Raw genomic sequence first — 21,551 nt, forward strand, 5'->3', positions numbered from 1 at the left:
TTACCCAGGCTGGAGTGCAATGGCGCGATCTCGGCTCACCGCAACCTCCTCCTCCTGGGTTCAGGCAATTCTCCTGCCTCAGCCTCCTGAGTAGCTGGGATTACAGGCACGCACCACCGTGCCCAGCTAATTTTTTGTATTTTTAGTAGAGACAGGGTTTCACCATGTTGACCAGGATGGTCTCGATCTCTTGACCTCGTGATCCACCCGCCTTGGCCTCCCAAAGTGCTGGGATTACAGGCGTGAGCCACCGCGCCTGGCCTGGGTTTTGTTTTTAAACATATTTAGATATAATAGGTTTTTGTGTTTGTTTTATTAAATGTCCTGTCTTCAAATTTTGTTACTTGTTATATGTGATCATATACATATAGTATGCTATCCTACCTGACCATTAAACTTTATATCAATATAATGAGTGAAAAAAACAAGGAAACAAGGCATATTGTTTCATTTTAGTTTTTTGAAATTGGCATTGAATACAAGTTTAATATGGAAGCTAATGAAGATGTCATAATACAAAGTGAGTAAGATTGGCCCACAAACAGACAAAGAAGCTGTGGGTCAATAGTTTTTGTCTCTCTGTCTGAGACAGGGTCTGGCTCCATCGCCCAGGATGGAGTGCAGTGGTGTGATCCTGGCTCACTGCTACCTCCATCTCCTGAGCTCAAGTGATCCTTCCACCTCAGCCTCCTGAGTATCTGGGACTACAGGTACATGCCACCATGCCTGGCTACTTTTTGTATTTTTTTGTAGAGATGGGGTTTCGCCATGTTGCCCAGCTGATCTTGAACTCCTGAGTTCAAGCAGTCTACCTGCCCTAGCCTCCCAAAGTGTTGGCATTTACAGGCGTGAGCCACCAGGTGTGAGCCACCACGCCTGGCCTGACCAATCTTATTTATAAATATAAGTACAAAAGTCTACATAAGACATTGGCAAGTTAGTTTCAGTACTTTATGCTAGGAATGCAAGTATAATGCAAGTTCAATATTAGGAAATCTATTAACTGTGATAGGCACGATCAAAGCATCTGTTTAAAAATGCAACAACCATACTTGATTATTAAAATACTATTAGTAAAAATGCAAATAGAAGGATAATTGCTAAATATACACATACTCTTTTACTTAAAATCCTTTGACTCTTTATTGTACTTAGAATAAAACTTTAAAGCTTTAACAAGACTCTACATGGTCTGGGCCCTGCTTGCCTGCATGACAAGTTTCTTAAAGAAAAAATATAAGCTGGGTGTGGTAGCTCATGCCTAGAATCCCAGCATTTTCGGAGGCCAAAGCAGGATGATCCCTTGAGCCTAGGGGTTCAAGACCAGCCTAGGCAACATAGTGAAACCCTGTCTCTATAAATTTTTTTTTTAATTAGCTGGTGATCGAGTGCAGTGGCTCATACCTGTAATCTCAGCACTTTGGGAGGATAAGGCGGACGGATCACTTGAAGTCAGGAGTTCAAGATCAGCCTAGCCAACATGGTGAAACTCCATCTCTTTTAAAAATACAAAATTAGGCCAGGTGCGGTGGCTCATTCCTGTAATCCCAGCACTTTGGGAGGCCGAGGCAGGTGGATCATGAGGTCAGAAGTTCAAGACCAGCCTGACCAACATGGTGAAACCCTGTCTCTACTAAAAATACAAAGATTATTCAGGCATGGTGGCACGCACCTATAATCCCAGCTACTCAGGAGGCTGAGGCAGGAGAATCGCTTGAACCCAGGAGGTGAGATCTTGCCACTGCATTCCAGCCTGGGCGACAGAGCAAGACTGTGTCTCAAAAAAAAAATTAGCTGGACGTGGTGGCACATACCTGTAATCCCAGCTACTCAGGAGGCTGAGGCAGGAGAATCACTTAAACCTGGGAGGCAGAGGTTACAGTGAGCTGAGATCGCACTGCTGCACTGCAGCCTGGGTGACAGAGTGACACTCTGTCTCACAAAAAAAAAATTGTACCAAGCCTGGTGACATGTGCCTGTAGTCTCAGCTACTCGGGAGGCTCAGGTGGGAGGATTCTTTGAACCTGGAAGGTTGAGGCTATAGTGAGCTGTGATCATGCCACTGTACTCCAGCCTGGGTGACAGTAAGACTCTGTCTTAAAAATAATAAATATATATATACACACACACACACACACACACACACACACACAGAAAATAGATTATACTGTAATACATCTCAAAAAGTTGGCTAGGTGCAGTGGCTCATCCCTGTAATCCCAGCACTTTGGGAGGCCGAGGCGGGTGGATCATTAGGTCAGGAGTTGAAGACCATCTTGGCCAAAATGGTGAGACCCTGTCTCTACTAAAAATACAAAAAAAAAAAGAAAGAAAGAAAATTGCCAGGCACAGTGGCAGGCGCCTGTAATCCCAGCTACTCAGGAGATTGAGGCAGGAGAACTGCTTGAACCCTGTCAGCAGAAGTTGCAGTGAGACGAGATTGTGCCACTGCCTTCCAGCCTGGGCCACACAGTGAGACTCTTGTCTCAAAAAAAAAAAAAAAAAAGTTAACAGTGGCTGAACAGCAAGATTTAAGAATGATTTTATTTCCTTCTCTATTCTCTATTTTCCATTGTTCCTCTATTCTCTATATTGTGTTCTGTGTTGTAATTTTTTTTTTTTTTCTGAGACAGGGTCTTGTTTTGTTGCCTAGGCCGGAATGCAATGACATGATTATGGCTCACTGCAACCTTGACCTCCTGGGCTCAAGCAATCTTCCCACCTCAACCTTCTGGGTAGTGGGACCACAGGCATGTGCCACCACTCTCAGTTAATAGATATGTATTTTTTTGTAGAGACAAGGTCTTGCCATGTTGCCCATGCTGGTCTCCAACTCCTGGGCTCAAGCACTTCTCCTGACTTGGCTTCCCAAAGTGCTGTGATTACAAACATGAGCCACTGCACTTGGCCTGTATTGTAATTTTAAAAATATTTCAGGCCAGGAGTGGTGGCTCATGCTTGTAATCCCAGCATTTTGGGAGGCTGAGGCTGGCGGATCACAAGGTCAGGAGTTCGAGATCAGCCTGACCAACATGGTGAAACCCCATCTCTACTAAAAATACAAAAAGTAGCTGGGCATGGTAGTGGGGCGCCTGTAATCCCAGCTACTCAGGAGGCTGTGGCAGGAAAATCACTTGAACCCGGGAGGCAGAGGTTGCAGTGAGCTGAGACCACACCATTGCACTCCAGCCTGGGCGAGAGAGCGAGACTCCATCTCAAAAAAAGAAAAAATATATACATATAGTTCATATTTGGCCAGGCATGGCGACTCACACCTGTAATCCAGTACTTTGGGATGTCAAGGCAGGTGGATTGCCTGAGCTTAGGAGTTTGAAACCAAATAAATAAGTAAATTCCATATTTAAAAAATTTTCCACAATCAGCTGTGTTACTTTTATATGAAAAACTAAAAATCTTCGAATAGGATAGATTCACCTATTTCAAAATCAAAAGATACAAAAGTGTTAAATAATAATGTCCCTTTAATCCCATTTCCTCCATAAAGGCAACTGGGTTTACCTATTCTAAGTGTGTCTTTCCAGAGATATTCTATAATTACATGTAACTTTTATTTTATTGATTTATTTTTTGAGACAGGGTCTCATTCTGTTGCTCAGGCTGGAGTACAGTGGTGCAATCATGGTGCACTGCAGCCTCAACCTCCTGGGCTCAAGCAGTCCTCATACCTCAACTTCCCTAGTAGCTGGGATTACAGGCACACACCACCATGCCGGACTAATTTTTGTATTTTTTTGAGATGGAGTTTCGCTCATTACCCAGGCTGGAGTGCAATGGCGCGATCTTGGCTCACCGCAACCTCTGCCTCCTGAATTCAGGCAATTCTCCTACCTCAGCCTCCTGAGTAGCTGGGATTACAGGCACGCGCCACCATGCCCAGCTAATTTTTTGTATTTTTAGTAGAGACGGGGTTTCACCATGTTGACCAGGATGGTCTCGATCTCTTGACCTTGTGATCCACCCGCTTCGGCCTCCCAAAGTGCTGGGATTACAGGCGCAAGCCACCGTGCCCGGCTAATTTTTGTATTTTTTGTGGAGACTGGGTTTCTCCATGTTGCCTAGGCTGGTCTCAAACTCCTGGATTCAAGTGTTCCACCATCCTTGGCCTTTCAAAGTGCTGGGATTACAAGCGTGAGTCACCATGCCTGGCCCACATGTTACTTTAAAATCTGAAGGAAAAAAAAAAACCCTTTTTAAAAAATAAACTGCACTTTCGGAGACTGAGGCAGACAGATCACTTGGGGCCAGAAATTACGGCCAACATAGCAAAACTCCATCTCTACTAAAAATAAAAAAAAAATTAGCTGGCCATGGTGACTACGTGCCTGTAGTCCCAGCTATTCAGGGGGCTGAGGCACAAGAATCACTTGAAGCTGGGAGGTGGAGGTTACAGTGAGCTGAGATCATGCCACTGCACTCCAGCCTGTGCGACAAAGGGAGACTGTCTCAAAATAAATAAACAAACAAACTGGAGCTTTGATACTGTCAAGGTTAGTGAGGTCAATGTAGGTGTTACTCCAGCTCATTGATAAAGTGTGATCAAATGAAAGTGTGTGTGATGCAAAGGACTTTATGAATTGTGTATATATGTTAACTATAATAATCTTGCATGTTTACATACCTTTCATGAAAGATATTCACAAAAGTACTGGGAAACCAACATCTAAACCTTATTGGAAGGAAAGATACTAATTCCCTTAATCAATAAATGCTTTCTAAGGTCTTTACTCAAAAGCTAAAGCTATTCATGAGCACTTGTAGAAGGAGAGGCAGAATTGCCATATACTGACGGTAATAAAAGGAAAAAAAAAATGTATTCCCACTTTAGTTGTGGGTTTTTTCTTATTTTTATGAGAAATGCCGAATATATCCACATCTATACGTAATTATAGATATAGTAGGTTTCTTTGCTTTTGATTTCATACTTAACTATAAAAACCTGTGGTGCTATTTGAGCAATGAATTAATGTCTCCTTGCCTGGAGACCATGTATGAGATAGGTATAAATAATGTTCATTAAAACCAGATTTTAGGCCGAGCACAGCGGCTCACACCTGTAATCCCAGCACTTTGGGAGGCTGAGGCAGGCAGATCACTTGAGGTCAGGAGTTCTGAGACCAGCCTGGCCAACATGGTGAAACCCCATCTCTATTAAAAATACAAAAAAATTAGCTGGGCATGGTGGTGGGTACTGTAATCCCAACTACTTGGGAGGCTGAGGCAGGAGAATTGCTTGAACCAGGGAGGTGGAGGTTGTAGTGAGCCAAGATTGCACCACTGCACTCCAACATGGGCAACAGAGCGAGATTCCATCTCAGAAAAAAAAAACACCAGATTTAAAAAATATGTTTAACTTTTTATTATTGACCTGTTTAAGCTTAATCGAAAGTATAATGACCTCCCTATGTACCTATCACCCAACTTTAGTAGTTATTAATATTTTAGTGTTCTTAAAATCTTACATTTTTCAAAATACTAAAAGTTCACAGATCTCTTTATTCTTCAGAGTCATTCTTTTCTTTTCTTTTTCTTTTTTTGTTTTTTGTGACAGAGTCTCACCCTGTTGCCAGGCTGGAGTGCAGTGACACAATCTCAGCTTACCGCAACCTCCGCCTCCCAGGTTCAAGCGATTGTTCTGCCTCAGCCTCCCAAGTAGCTGGGACTGCAGGTGTGGGCCACCATGCCCAGCTAATTTTTGTATTTTTTTTTTAGTAGAGATGGGGTTTCACCACGTTGGCCAGGATGATCTCTATCTCTTGACCTCGTGATCCACCCGCTTCAGCCTCCCAAAGTGCTGGGATTATAGGTGTGAGCCACCACACCTGGCCCAGAGTCATTATTTTCTTAGTAACTTTTGGAGACATTTTCTAACTTGTAGATTTGGATTTGTGTTCCCAATTTCTTCTTAGACAATCTAACAAATTTCCATTCTAATATAATGTAATGGGACACACAACAGAATCAAACCTGGGGTAGAGTGACCCACAGTAAATTGGCCCAAGTCTGATTTTCTGGATCTGTTTATACAATTGTTCCTTGACTTGATATTTAGAGCAGGCCCAAAAAGTTGAAGATAAGGACTTATCTGTCATTCATGGTGTAGGGACTGTCATTATGCTATACTCAGGCTTGAAATTATTAGGAGTGCTTATATATATTATTATATATTGCCCAACTACGTATATATAAAATAATATATGCCATCTTGGTAGCCCAGCTCTGTGTGTGTGTGTGTGTGTGTGTACACACACACATATATGTATATATATATACGTATATATATACACGTACATATGTGTGTATATACGTATATATATATACATACATATATGTGTGTATATATATGTATATATACATAGAATATATATTCTGTGTTACTTTTATGTGGAAAAGTAAAAATCTTTGAATAGGATAGATTCACCTATTTCAAAATCAGAAGGTACAAAAGTGTAAAATTAAAGTGTCCCTCCATTCCCATTTCCTCCATGAAGACAATTGGGTTTACCTATTCTAAGTATATCTTTCCAGAGATATTCTATAAATACATGTTATTTTTTTTTAAATTTTTTGAAACAGGATCTCATCTGTGGCCCAGGCTAGAATGCAGTGATGCAAATAATATATGTTAGAATATATATCAGCCAGTACAGTGGCTCACACCTACAATCCTAGCATTTTGGGAGGCCAAGGCAGATGGATCCCTTGAGATCAGGAGTTTAAGACCAGCCTGGCCACCCGTCTCTACTAAAAATACAAAAATTAGCCAAGTGTCATGGCAGGTACCTGTAATCCCAGCTACTTGGGAGGCTGAGGCAGGAGAGTCGCTTAAACCCAAGAGACAAAGGTTGTAGTAAGCCAAGATCAAGCCACTGCACTTCAGCCTGGGCAACAGAGCAAGACACCATCTCAAAAAAACAAACAAATAAATAAATAATAAACAAAAGTATATATATTGTTCTTATATACATATAGTTGGGCTACCAACATGGTATAAGAATGTATATATGTATGTAATTGTACCTACCAACATGGTAAGCCTCTAAATTATGGAAATAATTAAGATGCTGAATTAATGTTTTTCAGACCCAATATAATGGGGTCTTTTATCTCTCTTTTTTGAAATTACCATGATTTTTCATTTGGAAATCATCTTAGACCCCTTTCTCTCCCCAGCTTCCCACCTCTAGTCAGTTATCAAATTTCTTCTGTATCCATCTCTTTATTTCCATGGTTATCACGTAATTTAGACTCTTTTTACCTCATCACTGAATTACTAGTGTCTCTGTTCTCAAACCATTCATAGTGTGAAGCCAGATTAATCTTCCAGTAAAATGACTGAGATCATCCTTTTTGCCTGTGAAGTTAGTTTTTCATTGTTTCCCTACTGTTTACTGAATATGAGCATTCTGCCCCCTGCTTAAGACTGGTGTCCCAAGACCCCCTGCAACACAGTCCTAACTCATTATTCTAGTATTCTGTCTCATTTTTCTTTTCTTTTCTTTTTTTTTTTATCTTTTTATTCCAGGTTGTCAACCCAACCCCCAGAGCAGTTTCAGGCCTTCAGAGAGGAGGTGGCTGTCCTGAGAAGCGTAGGGGCATAGGGCATGTGAACATTCTGCTCTTTCTTCTCTTTTTCTTTTTATTTCTTTTTTTCTTTTTTAAGACGGAGTTTCCCTCTCGTTGCCAAGGCTGGAGTGCAATATTGCGATCTCGGCTCACTGCAACCTCTGCCTCCCAGGTTCAAGCAATTCTTCTGCCTCAGCCTCTCGAGTAGCTGGGATTATAGGTGTCTGCTACCATGCCTGGCTATTTATTGTATTTTTAGTAGAGATGAGGTTTCATGATGTTGGCCAGGCTGGTCTCAAACTCCTGACCTCAGGTGATCCACCCGCCTCGGCCTCCCAAAGTGCTAGGATTACAGGCATGAGCCACTGTACCCAGCCTCTGTTTCACTTTTCTACTTATTGTGATACTATATTTCAATCACATTGAATTCTTGCTATTCCCTAAACATTAATTAATTAAACAGTTAATTCCTTGTGCTTTTCTGCTTTGACTCTGTTCATGCTTTCCCTGTGCCTGGAATACCTTCCCTCCTTCCATCACTCCCTTTCAAATTCTTCCTCTTCCCCCATGGTCCATTCTCAGTATAGTCTTTTTCATAATCAGGAGAAATACATTTTTCTTTGAAGTCCACACGTACTTTATCTTAAGATTCTTCAACCTTCTAGTCATTTGCATAGTTGTGTAGATTAACATTTTTAGAGGGTAAGATAGGGAAATGCTAGGGTAATGTCTATATCCTTGGGCCCTTCAAGTGTCTACTGCAATGTATGTGCTACCAGCTGAGCAATAAATATTTATGGAATTAAAAGTTAAGCTGTATAACCTACAGAATTGAGATCTTCCCCTAGAATTCCTCCAAAATTCTAAATATACTAGCCCTAGTTGGAATATGAGGATAATCCCATAGAATTCACTTTCTCCCTAGACCTAAGGAGGATTGGCTCACACTTGTGTTCATCAATTTATTTCTCTTAAGAGAAAACAAAAATTATGTACCTTAGTTTTTACCTTGTAAGAACATGTCTACAGATATCTCAAGTAAGAGGAGGCTCTGTCATTTAATAGCGATTGCTTATTTATCTCTTAAGTTTGATATGATCAGTTACTATGATGTAAAGATTTTTTCGGTGTTATCATCTGTTAACTAGAATAGTGATAAAAAAATCCAAGATGTGTCTCTTTCTATAAAATCAAATTTATTTTTCAGCATGTTTTTTATTTTGATGAAGTCTTTGGTGAGGCGTGCACCAATCAGGATGTATACATGAAGACTACTCACCCACTTATTCAGCATATTTTCAATGGGTACGATAATGATTATTTGCTTTTCTTGCTTTTTATTTTCTATTTTACGTTAACTCATATTTCTTTATAAATATCATGTGCTTTTTCAGTGCTTTTAACTTAAACATAAATTTGTGTTTTAAGCTACTGAATTTAATTTAGATTATTCTGAAAACATACAGTACCTCTCTAGGACTTACCAAACATTTAGAAATTTGCAGTAAAATTTCCTTTTACACGGATGACATTATTTCTCTGTGTCTAGTGGGAAAATATATTGTGATAGACAGTGAAAGGGTGTAAAAAAAAAAAGATATAGGCTGTTAACAATATAATCCCATCAAAGTCCTCAGAAGAAAAAGGTTTAAGTGGTTGGAGTTAGTCTGAACTTCAATGATAAGAATTACGTATTCTGGCTATAGTTCAGTTAATTTTTTCGTTGGAATCGGATAGATAGGTGAATATCACTTAACAACTTTTCACAGATGTATTTTTAAATTATTATTTACAATTAATAAGCATTAAATGGGACAGGAATTATAGTAGTAAGGGCCTCTTATTTAAAATATGTATTTTAAATATGTATGTATTTTAAATAAAATATGTATTTTAAATATGTATGTATTTTAAATAAAATATGTATTTAAAATATAGGCATGGGCCAGGAGTGGTGGCTTGCACCTGTAATCCAAGCACTTTGGGAGGCCAAGACAGGAGGATAGCTTGAGCCCAGAGTTTGAGACTAGGCTGGGCAACATAAGGAGACCTTGTCTCCACACACACCAAAAAATATTTATTTTATGTTTTTTTGAGACAGGGTCTTACTCTGTCACCCAGGCCAAAGTGCAGTAGTGTAATCTTGGCTCACTGCAACCTCTGCCTCTCAGGTTCAAGCAATTCTCCCACCTCAGCTTCCTAAGTAGCTGGGACTACAGGCACCTGCCACCATGCTCAGCTAATCTTGTATTTTTTTTGTAGAGATGGGGTTTTGCCATGTTCCCCAGGCTGGGCTTGAATTTTGGGCTCAAGCAATCCTCCTGCTTCAGTCTCCCAAAGTACTAGGATTATAGGTGTAAGCCAGCATGCCCAGCCTATAAAAAAATAATGTGCACCTTGTGGTCCCAGCTGCTTGGGAGGCTGAGGTAGGAGGATCGCTTGAGCCCAGGAGGTCAAGGCTGCAGGAACTGTGATCATTCCACTGCACTCCAGCCTGGGCAACAGAGCAAGACCCTGTCTCTGTCTGTCTGTCTCTGTCTGTCTGTCTGTCTGTCTGTCTGTCTGTCTGTCTATCTATTTATCTGCCTGCCTGCCTGCCTCCCTATCTATCCATCCATCCATCCATTCATCCTATCTATCTAATCTACCTACTTGTCTGTCTATTTGTTAAAATTGTAGGCATGGGCTGGGCATGGTGGCTCACGCCTGTAATCCAAGCACTTTGGGAGGCTGATGCAGGTGGATCACCTGAGGTCAGGAGTTCAAGACCAGCCTGGGCAACATGGTGAGACCCTGTCTCTACTAAAAATACAAAAATTAGCTGGGTGCAGTGGCACGTGCCTGTAATCCCAGCTACTTGAGAGGCTGAGGCAGGAGAATTGCTTGAGCCCGAGAGGTGGAGGTTGCAGTGAGCTCAGATTGCACCATTGCACTCTAGCCTGAGTGACAGAACAAGACTCTGTCTCAAAAAAAAAAAAAAAAAAAAAAAAAAAAAATTGTTAAGTATGTATAATAGAAAATGCCAAATAGCCTGCTAGTGGTGCTGATTCCAGAGAATTTGACTGTTTTTAAAAAAAAAAAATCAAGGAATAGTTTACATACAGTAAGATGCACAGATCTTAAGTATTCAGGTTTGATGAGTTTTGATAGTTGTATATACGTAAGTAACAAATATCTGTAACAAGACATGGAACGTTTTCATCACCCCAAAAAGTTCTCTTGTATCCCTATTTAGTTAATCCCCTACCTCCACTGCCAGGTCTTAGGTAACCACTGACTTACTTTCTGTCAGTATAGATTAGTTTTGTTCTACAATATAGAAATAAAATCATTATAATATATGCTTAGCATAATGGTTTTTTTATATTAGTACATGTTGTTTCATATATTCATGGTTTTCATTGCTGAGTAATATTCCCTTCTATGAAATTACCACAGTTTGTTTTGTCCATTCTCCTGTTGACAGACATTTGCATTGTTTCCAGCTTTGGACTTTATGAATAAAGTATGAACATCCTTTTTTTGAGATGGAGTTCTGCTCTTGTTTTCCAGACTGGAGTGCAATGGTGTGATCTCAGCTCACCGCAACCTCTGCCTCCCGGGTTCAAGCAATTCTGTCTCAGCCTCCCAAGTAGCTGAGATTACATGCACCACCACACCCAGCTAATTTTGTATTTTTTAGTAGAGATGGGGTTTCTCCATGTTGGTCAGAACATTCTTGTACAAGTTTTTTTGTGAGCATGTTTTCATTTACTTTGGGTAAAAACCTAGAAATGGCATTGCTGGCTCATAGGATAGGTGTATGTTTATAAGAAAGTGTCAGTTGAGCACAGTTGTTCGCACTTGTAATTTCATACTTTGGGAGGCCGAGGCAGGAGAATCACTTGAGCCAGGAGTTCAAGACCAGCCTGGACAACATAGTGAGACTCTATCTCTCAAAAAATTTGAAAATTAGCTGGGTGTGGTGGCACATGCCTGTAGTACCAGCTTCTTGCGGGGTTGAGGTAGGAGGATTGCTTGAGCCCAAGAGATCAAGGCTGCAATGAGCTGTGATCACTGCACTCCAGCCTGGGCAACAGAGCAAGACCCTGTCTCAAGAGAAAAAAAGGGAAAATGTCAAACAACTTTTCTAAGCGTTGTACCATTTTATACTCCCAACAGTAATGTATGAGAATTGCAGTTCTTCAACAACTGATATTGTCAGGCCTTGTTAGCCTGTCTAATGGGTATTAAATCATCTCATTGTAGGTTTAATTTGAATTTCTCCAATGCCTAATGATATTGTGCTTCTTTTCATGTTTTTTTTTTTGTTGTTGTTGTTGTTGTTTTGAGATAGAGTCTCACTGATGCTCAGGCTGGAGTGCAGTGGTGTGATCTTGGCTCGCTGCAACCTCTGCCTCCCGGGCTAAAGTGATTCTCATGCCTCACCCACTCGAGTAGCTGGGATTGCAGGTGTGTGTGCCACCACACCCGGCTAATTTTTGTATTTTTAGTAGAGACGGGGTCTTGACATGTTGACCAGACTGGTCTCGAACTCCTGGCCTCAAGTGATCCGCCTTCCTCGGCCTCCCAAAAGTGCTGGGATTACAAATGTGAGCCACTATGCCTGGGCCTTTTCGTGTTCTTACTGACTGTTTAGATATTTTCATTTGCCCATTTGTTTTTGTGTTTTGTTATTGTTTTGTAAAAGCTATTTAATTTTTAAAATTTTATGAGCAGTCTAAAAATGTGAAACACCTCTTAGTTTCAATTTCTTATACACTAAATCTAGGGAATGCTTTTTGAGGAGTAAGTTTCTAGCATAGTTAGAATTTGAATGTTAAGACTTTAGTAATAACAAATAAGAGTTGCAAATTAAGTGTATTAATTCTTTAAAGTGTAATAAGGTTTTTCATACCTGTATTTGTTGCTTTTTGCAAAAGTTTATCCCTAAACTGTTCAGAAAGTAAAGTAGATACTATTCCTTCCTCTTACTCTGCTGGATCTTCCTTAGTGTGTTCAAATTTTTCTCTTGTAATTCTTTTCCTAACTCCGCCTCTGCCAGTGTATTTAGAGTACCCACACTGCTGGGAGCCAGGGTTCAAAAGGCAAAGAGTAACTGGTCTCTGCTCCAAGCAGCTTACATCTAATTAACTCCCATGTCTTGATTCTCTCTTATCTGTGGCTCCCTTGCTTTTGTCATTTTACTCTGTTTTCTACCTGGCTTCAAATCTTTTCCTGTGTACTCATCTCTCTGCCCACCTCCAGTCTCCCCCTATCCCTGTCCATGCTGTAAATCAAAGAAAATGACCCAGGCAAGTCTCAATCACTGTACATTTATTTGTCAAATTTAAGAACGTATGCCCAGGAGACAGGTCTATACCTTTCTCCAAAGACAATTTTGAGGGCCAGGATGGTCTCGATCTCTTGACCTCGTGATCTGCCCACCTCAGCCTCCCAAAGTGCTGGGATTACAGGTTTGCGTGACCCAGTTCCCAGCTTGACTTTTCCCTTTGGCTTAGTGAGTTTGGAGTCCTGAGATTTATTTTCCTGTCACAATGCATAGACTTTTTTCTTGCTGCAAGCAGTTACTTTTATCATTAATCCATGAGATTCATGTTTAAGACTCTGTAACAGCTCTGAGATTATGTTCATTCTCTACTCACTGTGTAGGTGAATCCCACAATACTCAGATAATCTTGGCCTCCAACTCCTCATAAAACATACTGTGATCGACAGGCTGGTCTTCCAACTCCATTCTCCACCTCTTATTCTGAAATTCTTCACACTCATAGAGGGTGTATATGGACACATGTATACAACGTACAAGAGCAGTGCTTCTCACTTAGAATCATAGGACATCAAGACTGGAAGGGATTTTAGAAACCACGTAACTCAATCTACTGATAAAAGTGAAAACTGAGGCCCAGAGAAAAGTGAGGAGACTTGCCTAAGGTCATATGGTTAGTTAATGGCAGGGCAGAAACCAGAGCCCAGGTTTTTTTTTCCCCTCAAGGTTTGGTGTGCCTGCCACTACCTCGGCTACTGTGGCCTCTGCTCACGCTCTTCCTGCTCCACAGTGGAAGCTCTCTGCTTTTCAGTTTCTGCCTTCAAACCCCAGCCCAATTCCTACTCTTGTGAGTCCTTCCTCAAATTCTTTGCTTACATTGATTTCACCTTTATCTAAACTTCCTTAATTATGAGTCATCACTACCATCCTACTTAATCGCATGATCTATTATTTCTTGTTTTTAATTCACTATTCTTTCACTAAACTTAACTTTCCAGATTAAGAGTAGATCATTTCTAGGATCCTCTAAAGCACCTAGCATGGGGTAGTAACTCAGTAAATGCTTATTGGCTAAGTGGTTTCATTAAAGACCCCGTTATATTTCTCTTACTGGTTCTGTAAGAAAATTACTATAAGAAAACTCTGGGCGTGGTGGCTCATATCTATAATCCCAGCACTTTGGGAGGCTGAGTGGGCAGATCATTTGAGGTCAGGAGTTCGAGACCAGCCTGGGCAACATAGTGAAATCCCATCTCTTCTAAAAATACAAAAACTAGCTGGGCGTGGTGGCGCACACCTGTAGTCCCAGCTACTCAGGAGGCTTAAGCAGGAGAATCACTTGAACCTAGGAGACAGGTTGCAGTGAGCCGAGATCGTGCCACTGCACTCTAGCCTGAGTGACAGTGAGACTGACGCGAAAAAAAAAAAAAAAAAAAGGAAAACTCATATACTGGTTTGAGAATTTTTTTTTTCTCTTCCTGTGTTTTTATAATGTAAAGTCTTTTTCTTCTTAAAGGTTTATACGTTTTTAGCTGAATTTTCTCTAGGATTCTATGTTTGCATTTGACCTTTGTCATTAAAAATCTATGTGTAAGGTAATACTTCTCTTAATATGCATAAGTAATGTAAATTATCCTTTCCCCAGAGGCAATGCCACTTGCTTTGCTTATGGACAGACAGGTGCTGGAAAGACCTACACCATGATAGGAACTCATGAGAACCCAGGATTGTATGCTCTAGCTGCCAAAGATATCTTCAGGCAACTAGAAGTATCCCAGCCAGGAAGGCATCTCTTTGTGTGGATCAGCTTCTATGAAGTTTACTGTGGACAGCTTTATGACCTCCTAAATAGAAGAAAAAGGTACTGAATAGGAGTGGGAAGGGATAAATCTGTTCATCACCGTTTTAAGCTAGAGTCCTGGACAATCACTGAATCATGGGCTTTAATGAGATGCTTTGGTACGTTAGTGCCCTTTTGTGAAATGAGCCTCCTGCATTAGGAGGCTTATGCATCCTGAATTTTCTAGCCATCAATTCAGCTATAGGAAAATGTAAATTAGATTTTCATTAATATTTTTTAAAGTGTTCAATATTCTGATGTCTATCAAAAGACTTTCCCTTTTATTTTGGTCTATGAAAAAGGTCATAATTTCAGGAAGTCAGGAAATCAACATGTACTTAAACCCCTTCCTGTTCTTTTGACCTATTATACTAGAAAAACTATAAATAATGTTTTCCACTTTCTCTTGGTTTTCCTTTAAATAATCTTAGGGTAAATGCAATGATAGTTTTCTGATATCCGTCTAAGAAGAAAAAAATCTTCTCATTAGAATTTTAACCCTTATTAGGCTTAAACTATTGCCCTCACAACATAATATAGTAATTTAGAAATGTATTCCGTAACTTTACTTTTAAACACCTATTATAATTTTCTGGCATGAAGTTTTGTTTAGGTTGAAACAGATGACTTAAACTGAGTAGGAGGATAAAGAAGTTGTGGAGGAAATGGGAGAATAGGGAGGTTAGAGGGAGAGGGGAGATGGAAGGATTAAAGGTTGTCATGACAGAATTAACCAGACTTGAGATGTGGGAGGAGTGAATTGAGGCTGAGCCTGCTAGAAGGCGAGGGAAACCTAATCGGCTTGAGACTAGCCTTCCAACAAAGGTATCCAAGCCTCTATGGAGCTGTCCAAAAAGATGCACAGGCTCCATGTGCTCCAAGCAAGCAGTGGAATGGGGAGTGGGGGAGCAATTCCAGTTCAATAGGAGACCATGATAGGGCAGACCCCATTGAAGATGGTAACTAGGGTAGCAGAACTGAGAAGCCAGCAAGTGGGCTTAGGCTGGCCACTCTCCTATAAACTATTCCACTGAAAAGAGGACCTTCAGATATGCCACTTGAGATTGTACAGGTATTCAGAGTTCAGTCCTGACGAAACAACTGCGAAATAAAAGAGGGTGCTACGGCTGGGCATGGTGGCTCACATCTGTAATCCCAGCACTTTGGGAAGCCGAGGTGGGCGATTCACAAGGTCAAGAGATCAAGACCATCCTGGCCAACATGGTGAAACCCTGTCTCTACTAAAAATCCAAAAAAAATTAGCTGGGCATGGTGGCGTGTGCCTGTAGTCCCAGCTACTCGGGAAGCTGAGGCAGGAGAATTGCTTGAACCCGGAAGGCAGAGGTTGCAGTGAGCCGAAATCCTGCCACTGCACTCCATCCTGGCGCCCAGCAGCAAAGTGAGACTCTGCCTCAAAAAAAAAAAAAAAAAAAAAAAGACAGTGCTACTCTGGGGATGCTTGAGGAAGAGTCGCCTTTCTTTTTTACCTTCTTGGTGTTGACATCTGGAATTAGCTCAATCACAGCTTCTCCATCAAGCTCCAATGCCCTCATGAGGAGCCCTTTCCAGTCAGAATGCCCACTTCCCTTAAAGAACAATTGCCATAGAATAAAAGCCATTGTGAGAAGAAAACCCATTGTGCTCACTTGCTGGCTCGCTCTCTGTCTCTCTCTGTGTGTGCGCGTGTGCGTGTGCGTGCGTGTGTGTGTGTGTGCGCGCGTGTGTGTGTGTGTGTATTGTTTGGGTGAAGGGAGGTTAGGATATCCAGCTCTTTCTGAATGCATTTCTTTAATGAATTGCTTAGATTATTGCCCTGTATATTTGCATTCCTCAGTTGTAGCAGGGGGATAGGCATATATTAACTCCTGGGTTTGCCGCTTCTCTGAGGCTCACTAGGGAAGACCCATGCTTACTCTACAAGTGTCATGGCCTGTGGGGATATATATATATATATCTCCATTTAATTGGCTAATATAATCTCTTTATTTCCTACCTTTCTGGGGCTTCTGAAATGTTCTGGTCCGTTGATGGCATCCTTTCCTGTTTATGCTGTTATGCTTTATCCTGTCGATTTTTTTTTTTCCTGAGGCAAGGTATTGCTCTGTTGCCCAGGCTAGAGTACAGTGGTGCCACCACAGCTCACTGCAGCTTCATCCTCCTGGGCTGAAGTGATTCTCCCACCTCAGCTCCCAGATAACTGAAACTACAGGCACCTGCTACCATGCCCTGATAATTTTTATTTATTTGTAGAGACAGGATCTTCCTATGTTATCCATGCTGTTCTCGAACTCCTGGGCTCAAACAGTTCTCTTGTGTAGGCCTCCCAAAGTGTTAGGATTACAGGTTTGAGCCACTGTGCCTGACCAATTTTTTAATAAGATATATTTTCTACTTTGGGAGGCGGAGGCGGGTAGATCACGAGGTCAAGAGATCGAGACCATCCTGGTCAATATGGTGAAACCCCATCTCTACTAAAAATACAAAAAAAAAAATTAGCTGGGCATGGTGGCGTGTACCTGTAATCCCAGCTACTTAGGAGGCTGAGGCAGGAGAATTGCCTGAACCCAGGAGGCGGAGGTTGCAGTGAGCCGAGATCGCACCATTGCACTCCAGCCTGGGTAACAAGAGTGAAACTCCGTCTCAAAAAAAAAAAAAAAAGATATATTTTCTATAATAGTGGGGCTTTGACAAGGGTGGACAAAAGTATGTATTTTCAGTCTGCCTCTTAAACTGGAAACAAAGCTTAAGGATCTTTAATTCCTAGAAGTACAGGATAAATTGTTTTTATACCCTTGCATAAAGATTGAAGTACATTTTAGGCTGTCCATGAGGAATCTTTCTGGGGTGAGCTCAGAGATTAAGGCCTGGGAAATATGTTCAGGAATGACAGCAGGGCCCTAAAAGTTAGATCTTCCTGTTTTTTTCTTTTTAAACAGAGATGGGCTCTTGCTACGTTACACAGGCTATAACATAGTGACTATTCACAGGCATTATCACAGCATACTACAGCCTCAAACTCATGAGCTCAAGCAATCCTCCTGCCTCAGCCTCCTGAATAGCTGGGACTACAGGCACACAGCACTGCACCCAACAGCTAGATTCTTTTACTCCAGAAGCCTGACTAATAGTTGTTTTCAGAGAGATTATGAACATTGGTGAGGCTGTTTCCCTCCAGTTCTTCTGTAGAGATCTGGAAAATTGGGTGAAGTATAGACTGAGAAAAAAATTATATTTGAGAAAATCATTCTTGTATTTTAAATTATGAAGTGGAATTCCATTCTTAGCCCTAATCAGTATCTTATTAAGGGGGAAAAATAATCTTAGAGTCTTTGATAGATTCAACATGCCTCTCAGTAGATCTGGTTTAATGATGATGGTAGACCATAACCATTTATTACCTTAAATGCAGGCCTAAGGCATTCAGGTGCAGCTCAGCTCTTCCTTGCTCCCTTATAAGATGTATCAGGACTCTTTACATTGAAAATAAAAGAAAACCCCATGTATACTAGCTTATGCATTTAGGGAAATCATTGGCTCAAATAATTGAATAGTTTAGGGGACATTCAGACTTCAGCATTAGTTTACTCCAGCAGCTCAGGGATGCAATAAGGACCCAGTTTATTTGCATGTCTTCATTCTGTCTTCTGTGTTACTGGTTTCATCCTGAAACCAATTCTCTTCGTAGATACAAAATGGTTGCCACTGCTCCCAGGGCCAAAGGTCCATATGCTTTCATATCCAGGGACAAAGGGAGAGCATCACATCACCAGGCATCTAACAGCCAGAGACCAGGACTTTATTTTGATTAGACCAGCAGAGATCCCATGTCCACTTCTGAACAAATCACAGTGTAGCCAGGAATACATCATCCACTGATTGGCATAGGTTTAGATTATGTGCTCATTCTTTTAATTATAGCCAGAGATGTTGATTTGTTTTACAACAATCAACAACCACCCCTGAATCGTGGGGCTAAGGTCAGGAGGGTAGGGTTGCAGGGAAGAGAAGCATCCATCCCACTCAGACAGAAAACTGCTGCGTAATAGAGGAATGGTGGAATGGTTTCTGGGGAGGTGAGGACAAAGTCTGTTAGAGTAGTACCATCATACTAACCACATTCTTGTATCTGCAGGCTCTTCGCAAGAGAAGATAGCAAGCACATGGTACAGATAGTGGGACTACAAGAACTTCAGGTGGATAGTGTGGAGCTCCTCTTAGAGGTAATTAATTCTTCCTTCTTTATCACTCCACTACAGCAGTGTAAGTACATGGGATAAATTCATTTTGCTACTAAGCAAGTACAGTGAACTTATATTTAGGCAAAGGGCAATGACAAGCACACCACATCTGTAAAATGTGAATCCTTTTCTGAGAGGATAGCTTGTTTCTCTATAGGGTTGATGGCACGATGCCACGGTTAGTGGGAGGTAGGGTATGTGGGAGAACCTAATAGATTAGAAAGATACTACCAGGCCAGTTGCTTTTCTTTTTTTTTTTCTTCCTTTCTTTTTTTTTTTTTTGAGATGGAGTCTCACTCTGTCTCTGGAGTACAATGGCGCAATCTTGGCTCACTGCAGCCTCTGCCTCAAGGGTTCAAGTGATTCCCTTACCTCAGCCTCCTGAGTAGCTGGGATTACAGGCGCCCGCCACCATGGCTGGCTAATTTTTTGTATTTTTAGTAGAGACAGGGTTTCACTATGTTGGCCAGGCTGGTCTGAATTATATGCTTTAAAAAACTGAGCCCAGTGCGGTGGCTCACACCTGTAATTCCAGCACTTTGGGAGGCCAAGGCAGGCAGATCATTTGAGATCAGGAGTTTGAAACCAGCCTGGCCAACATGGTGAAACCCCGTCTCTAGTAAAAATACAAAAATTAGCCGGGTGTGGTGGTGGATGCCTGTAATCCCAGCTACTAGGAAGGCTGAGGCAGGAGAATTGCTTGAACCCGGGAGGTACAGGTTGCAGTGAGCAGAGATCATGGCATTGCACTCCAGCCTGGGCAACAGAGCAAGATTCAGTCTCAAAAAAAAAAAAAAATTATGAGAAAAGACACTCACGGAATGAATTAATATATTGATGACACTATTCCATTATCATTTGCTTAAAATTGGGTGTTTAAAGGACTGTTTAATCTTCAAATAACAGAGTTTGTGGGAATTTTTGTTGTTGCTTTTTAAAAATTAAGACTTGGGACTTGAGTGTGTGCAGTAGCATGGTGGCCCATCATTAGTATGTATCTTTTTCTAAGTTTCTTTTTCCTGTGACAAATACTGTAGGTAAATTTTGCTTAAAGGATGAGACTTCACTTTGTGTTATTAGATTCCTGGGTCCTGGGATCCAAAATCTGAGTATAGTACCCAAGTGTGTCTGTTTCTAGTGATTGCAAAGGTAGGCACAGAACAAAAGTGTGTGGAACATGCTGAAGGACTCCCCTCGGGCTGTGACCATTCTCCCCAGAGCTTCCTCCACTGTGGAGTCCTAAGGAAATTGTTTCTCATACTCTGTTCCCTGTGGTCCTCTTGCCCCTATCTCCAGCCATTCCCGCATTTGGCCAGGAACATCAGGTGAGTCTGGTCCTCAGGATTCCTTTGTCACTGAAGATTAGACCAATTAAAGGGGAAAGAAGCAAACACTAGGAAGAAGACTCTTTTCCTTGCCTTTAGGCCGTAACTGCTGGCAGTCTGGTGTTGAGTCAACCCCTCCATCCTGGAAGAGTTTATGGCACTGTTCTATTTTAAAGTATGGTTCCTAAGAAAAGCAGAAAAAATTTTCTTGTTAGTCAATATATTATCGCCACTGATACCCTCAGTCTGCAGTACATACGGTATTGTACAAGGAGGAAGCCAGCTGAGATCAAGGTGGAAAGTTTATATAATTTATGGATACCTGACACAGTTATCCTCATAAACATTTATTGACTCAAGAAACAACAGCACTTGCTAACTCAGGTGTCACATTTCACTCTCAGGTGTCACTGTTCATACTCAGGTATCACCCATGTGTTAGCTCAGGTATCACCCTCAAGTGTCATCTTTGAGTGTTACCTTCTCAGATCACCCTAAGGATTACTCAGGCATGGCCTGCCAGCACAACTAGTAGCTTCATTATTCTCATGGGATTGTCCTACAGGACATTTCTCCTTCCAAGTGTGTTTGATTACCTGGTCTTGCCAATGCAGGCACCAGAACTTCATCCTGCCTTTACAGAGGACTCACTGCCTCATCACATTTCCCAGATTTGGAATTGACATTTTGTTAGACAGTTAATGGCATTTTTTCAGTTTTAAAGATTCACAGTTTTTAAGTCATTCCTATACCCATTATATATAGTCAGAGATATGCATTCCCAGGAATTTTGATAAACTTGTTTCATGTTTTATCATTGCCTTGGCTGTACAGTGCCATGTATCCTTGAGCATATCCTTTAGCTTTCTGAGCCTGAAACATGTAAATAATGATAGATGATTGGTTTGGATGATGGGGAGAAGGAAATGAGGTAACATATAAAATTTATAGCGTGATGCTGGCTCAGTTTTCCACATGTATTACTCTTTTTTTTTTTTTGAGTCGGAGTCTTGCTCTGTCACCAGGCTGGAGTGCAGTGGCGCAATCTCAGCCCATGGCAACTTCTGCCTCCCCAGTTCAAGTGATTCTTCTGCCTCAGTCTCCCAAGTAGCTGGGAATACAGGTGCCTGCCATCACACCCAGCTAATTTTTGTATTTTTAGTAGAGACGGAGTGTCATGTTGGCCAGGCTGGTCTTGAATTCGTAACCTCGTGATCCGCCCGCCTCAGCCTCCCAAAGTGCTGGGATTACAGGCATGAGCTACCACGCCCAGCCTTCCACATGTATTATTAAGT

General features: G+C 41.3%; 2 protein-coding genes across 4 annotated transcripts in view; one reads left to right on the plus strand and one right to left on the minus strand.

Annotated features, from left to right (window-relative positions):
* KIF24 (kinesin family member 24) overlaps positions 1–21,551 on the plus strand; it is a 74,530-nt gene that overhangs the window by 25,646 nt on the left and 27,333 nt on the right. For all 3 annotated transcript variants that reach the window (XM_012463218.2, XM_012463220.2, XM_012463219.3), the window contains exons 4-6: positions 8,792–8,889; positions 14,499–14,714; positions 18,826–18,913. In XM_012463218.2, coding sequence (XP_012318641.2) covers positions 8,792–8,889; positions 14,499–14,714; positions 18,826–18,913 — 402 coding nt within the window. The remainder of the gene's footprint in view (positions 1–8,791; positions 8,890–14,498; positions 14,715–18,825; positions 18,914–21,551) is intronic.
* Positions 18,469–21,551, minus strand: part of UBAP1 (ubiquitin associated protein 1) — a 100,379-nt gene continuing 97,296 nt past the window's right edge. The window contains exon 6 of the mRNA XM_064380563.1: positions 18,469–20,440. Within this exon, the coding sequence (XP_064236633.1) occupies positions 20,303–20,440 (138 nt within the window). The 3' untranslated portion in view covers positions 18,469–20,302. The remainder of the gene's footprint in view (positions 20,441–21,551) is intronic.

Source organism: Aotus nancymaae, unplaced genomic scaffold (assembly GCF_030222135.1).
Source record: "Aotus nancymaae isolate 86718 unplaced genomic scaffold, 86718_ANA_hifiasm-v0.15.2.pri h1tg000003l, whole genome shotgun sequence".
NCBI classification, from domain to species: domain Eukaryota; kingdom Metazoa; phylum Chordata; class Mammalia; order Primates; family Aotidae; genus Aotus; species Aotus nancymaae.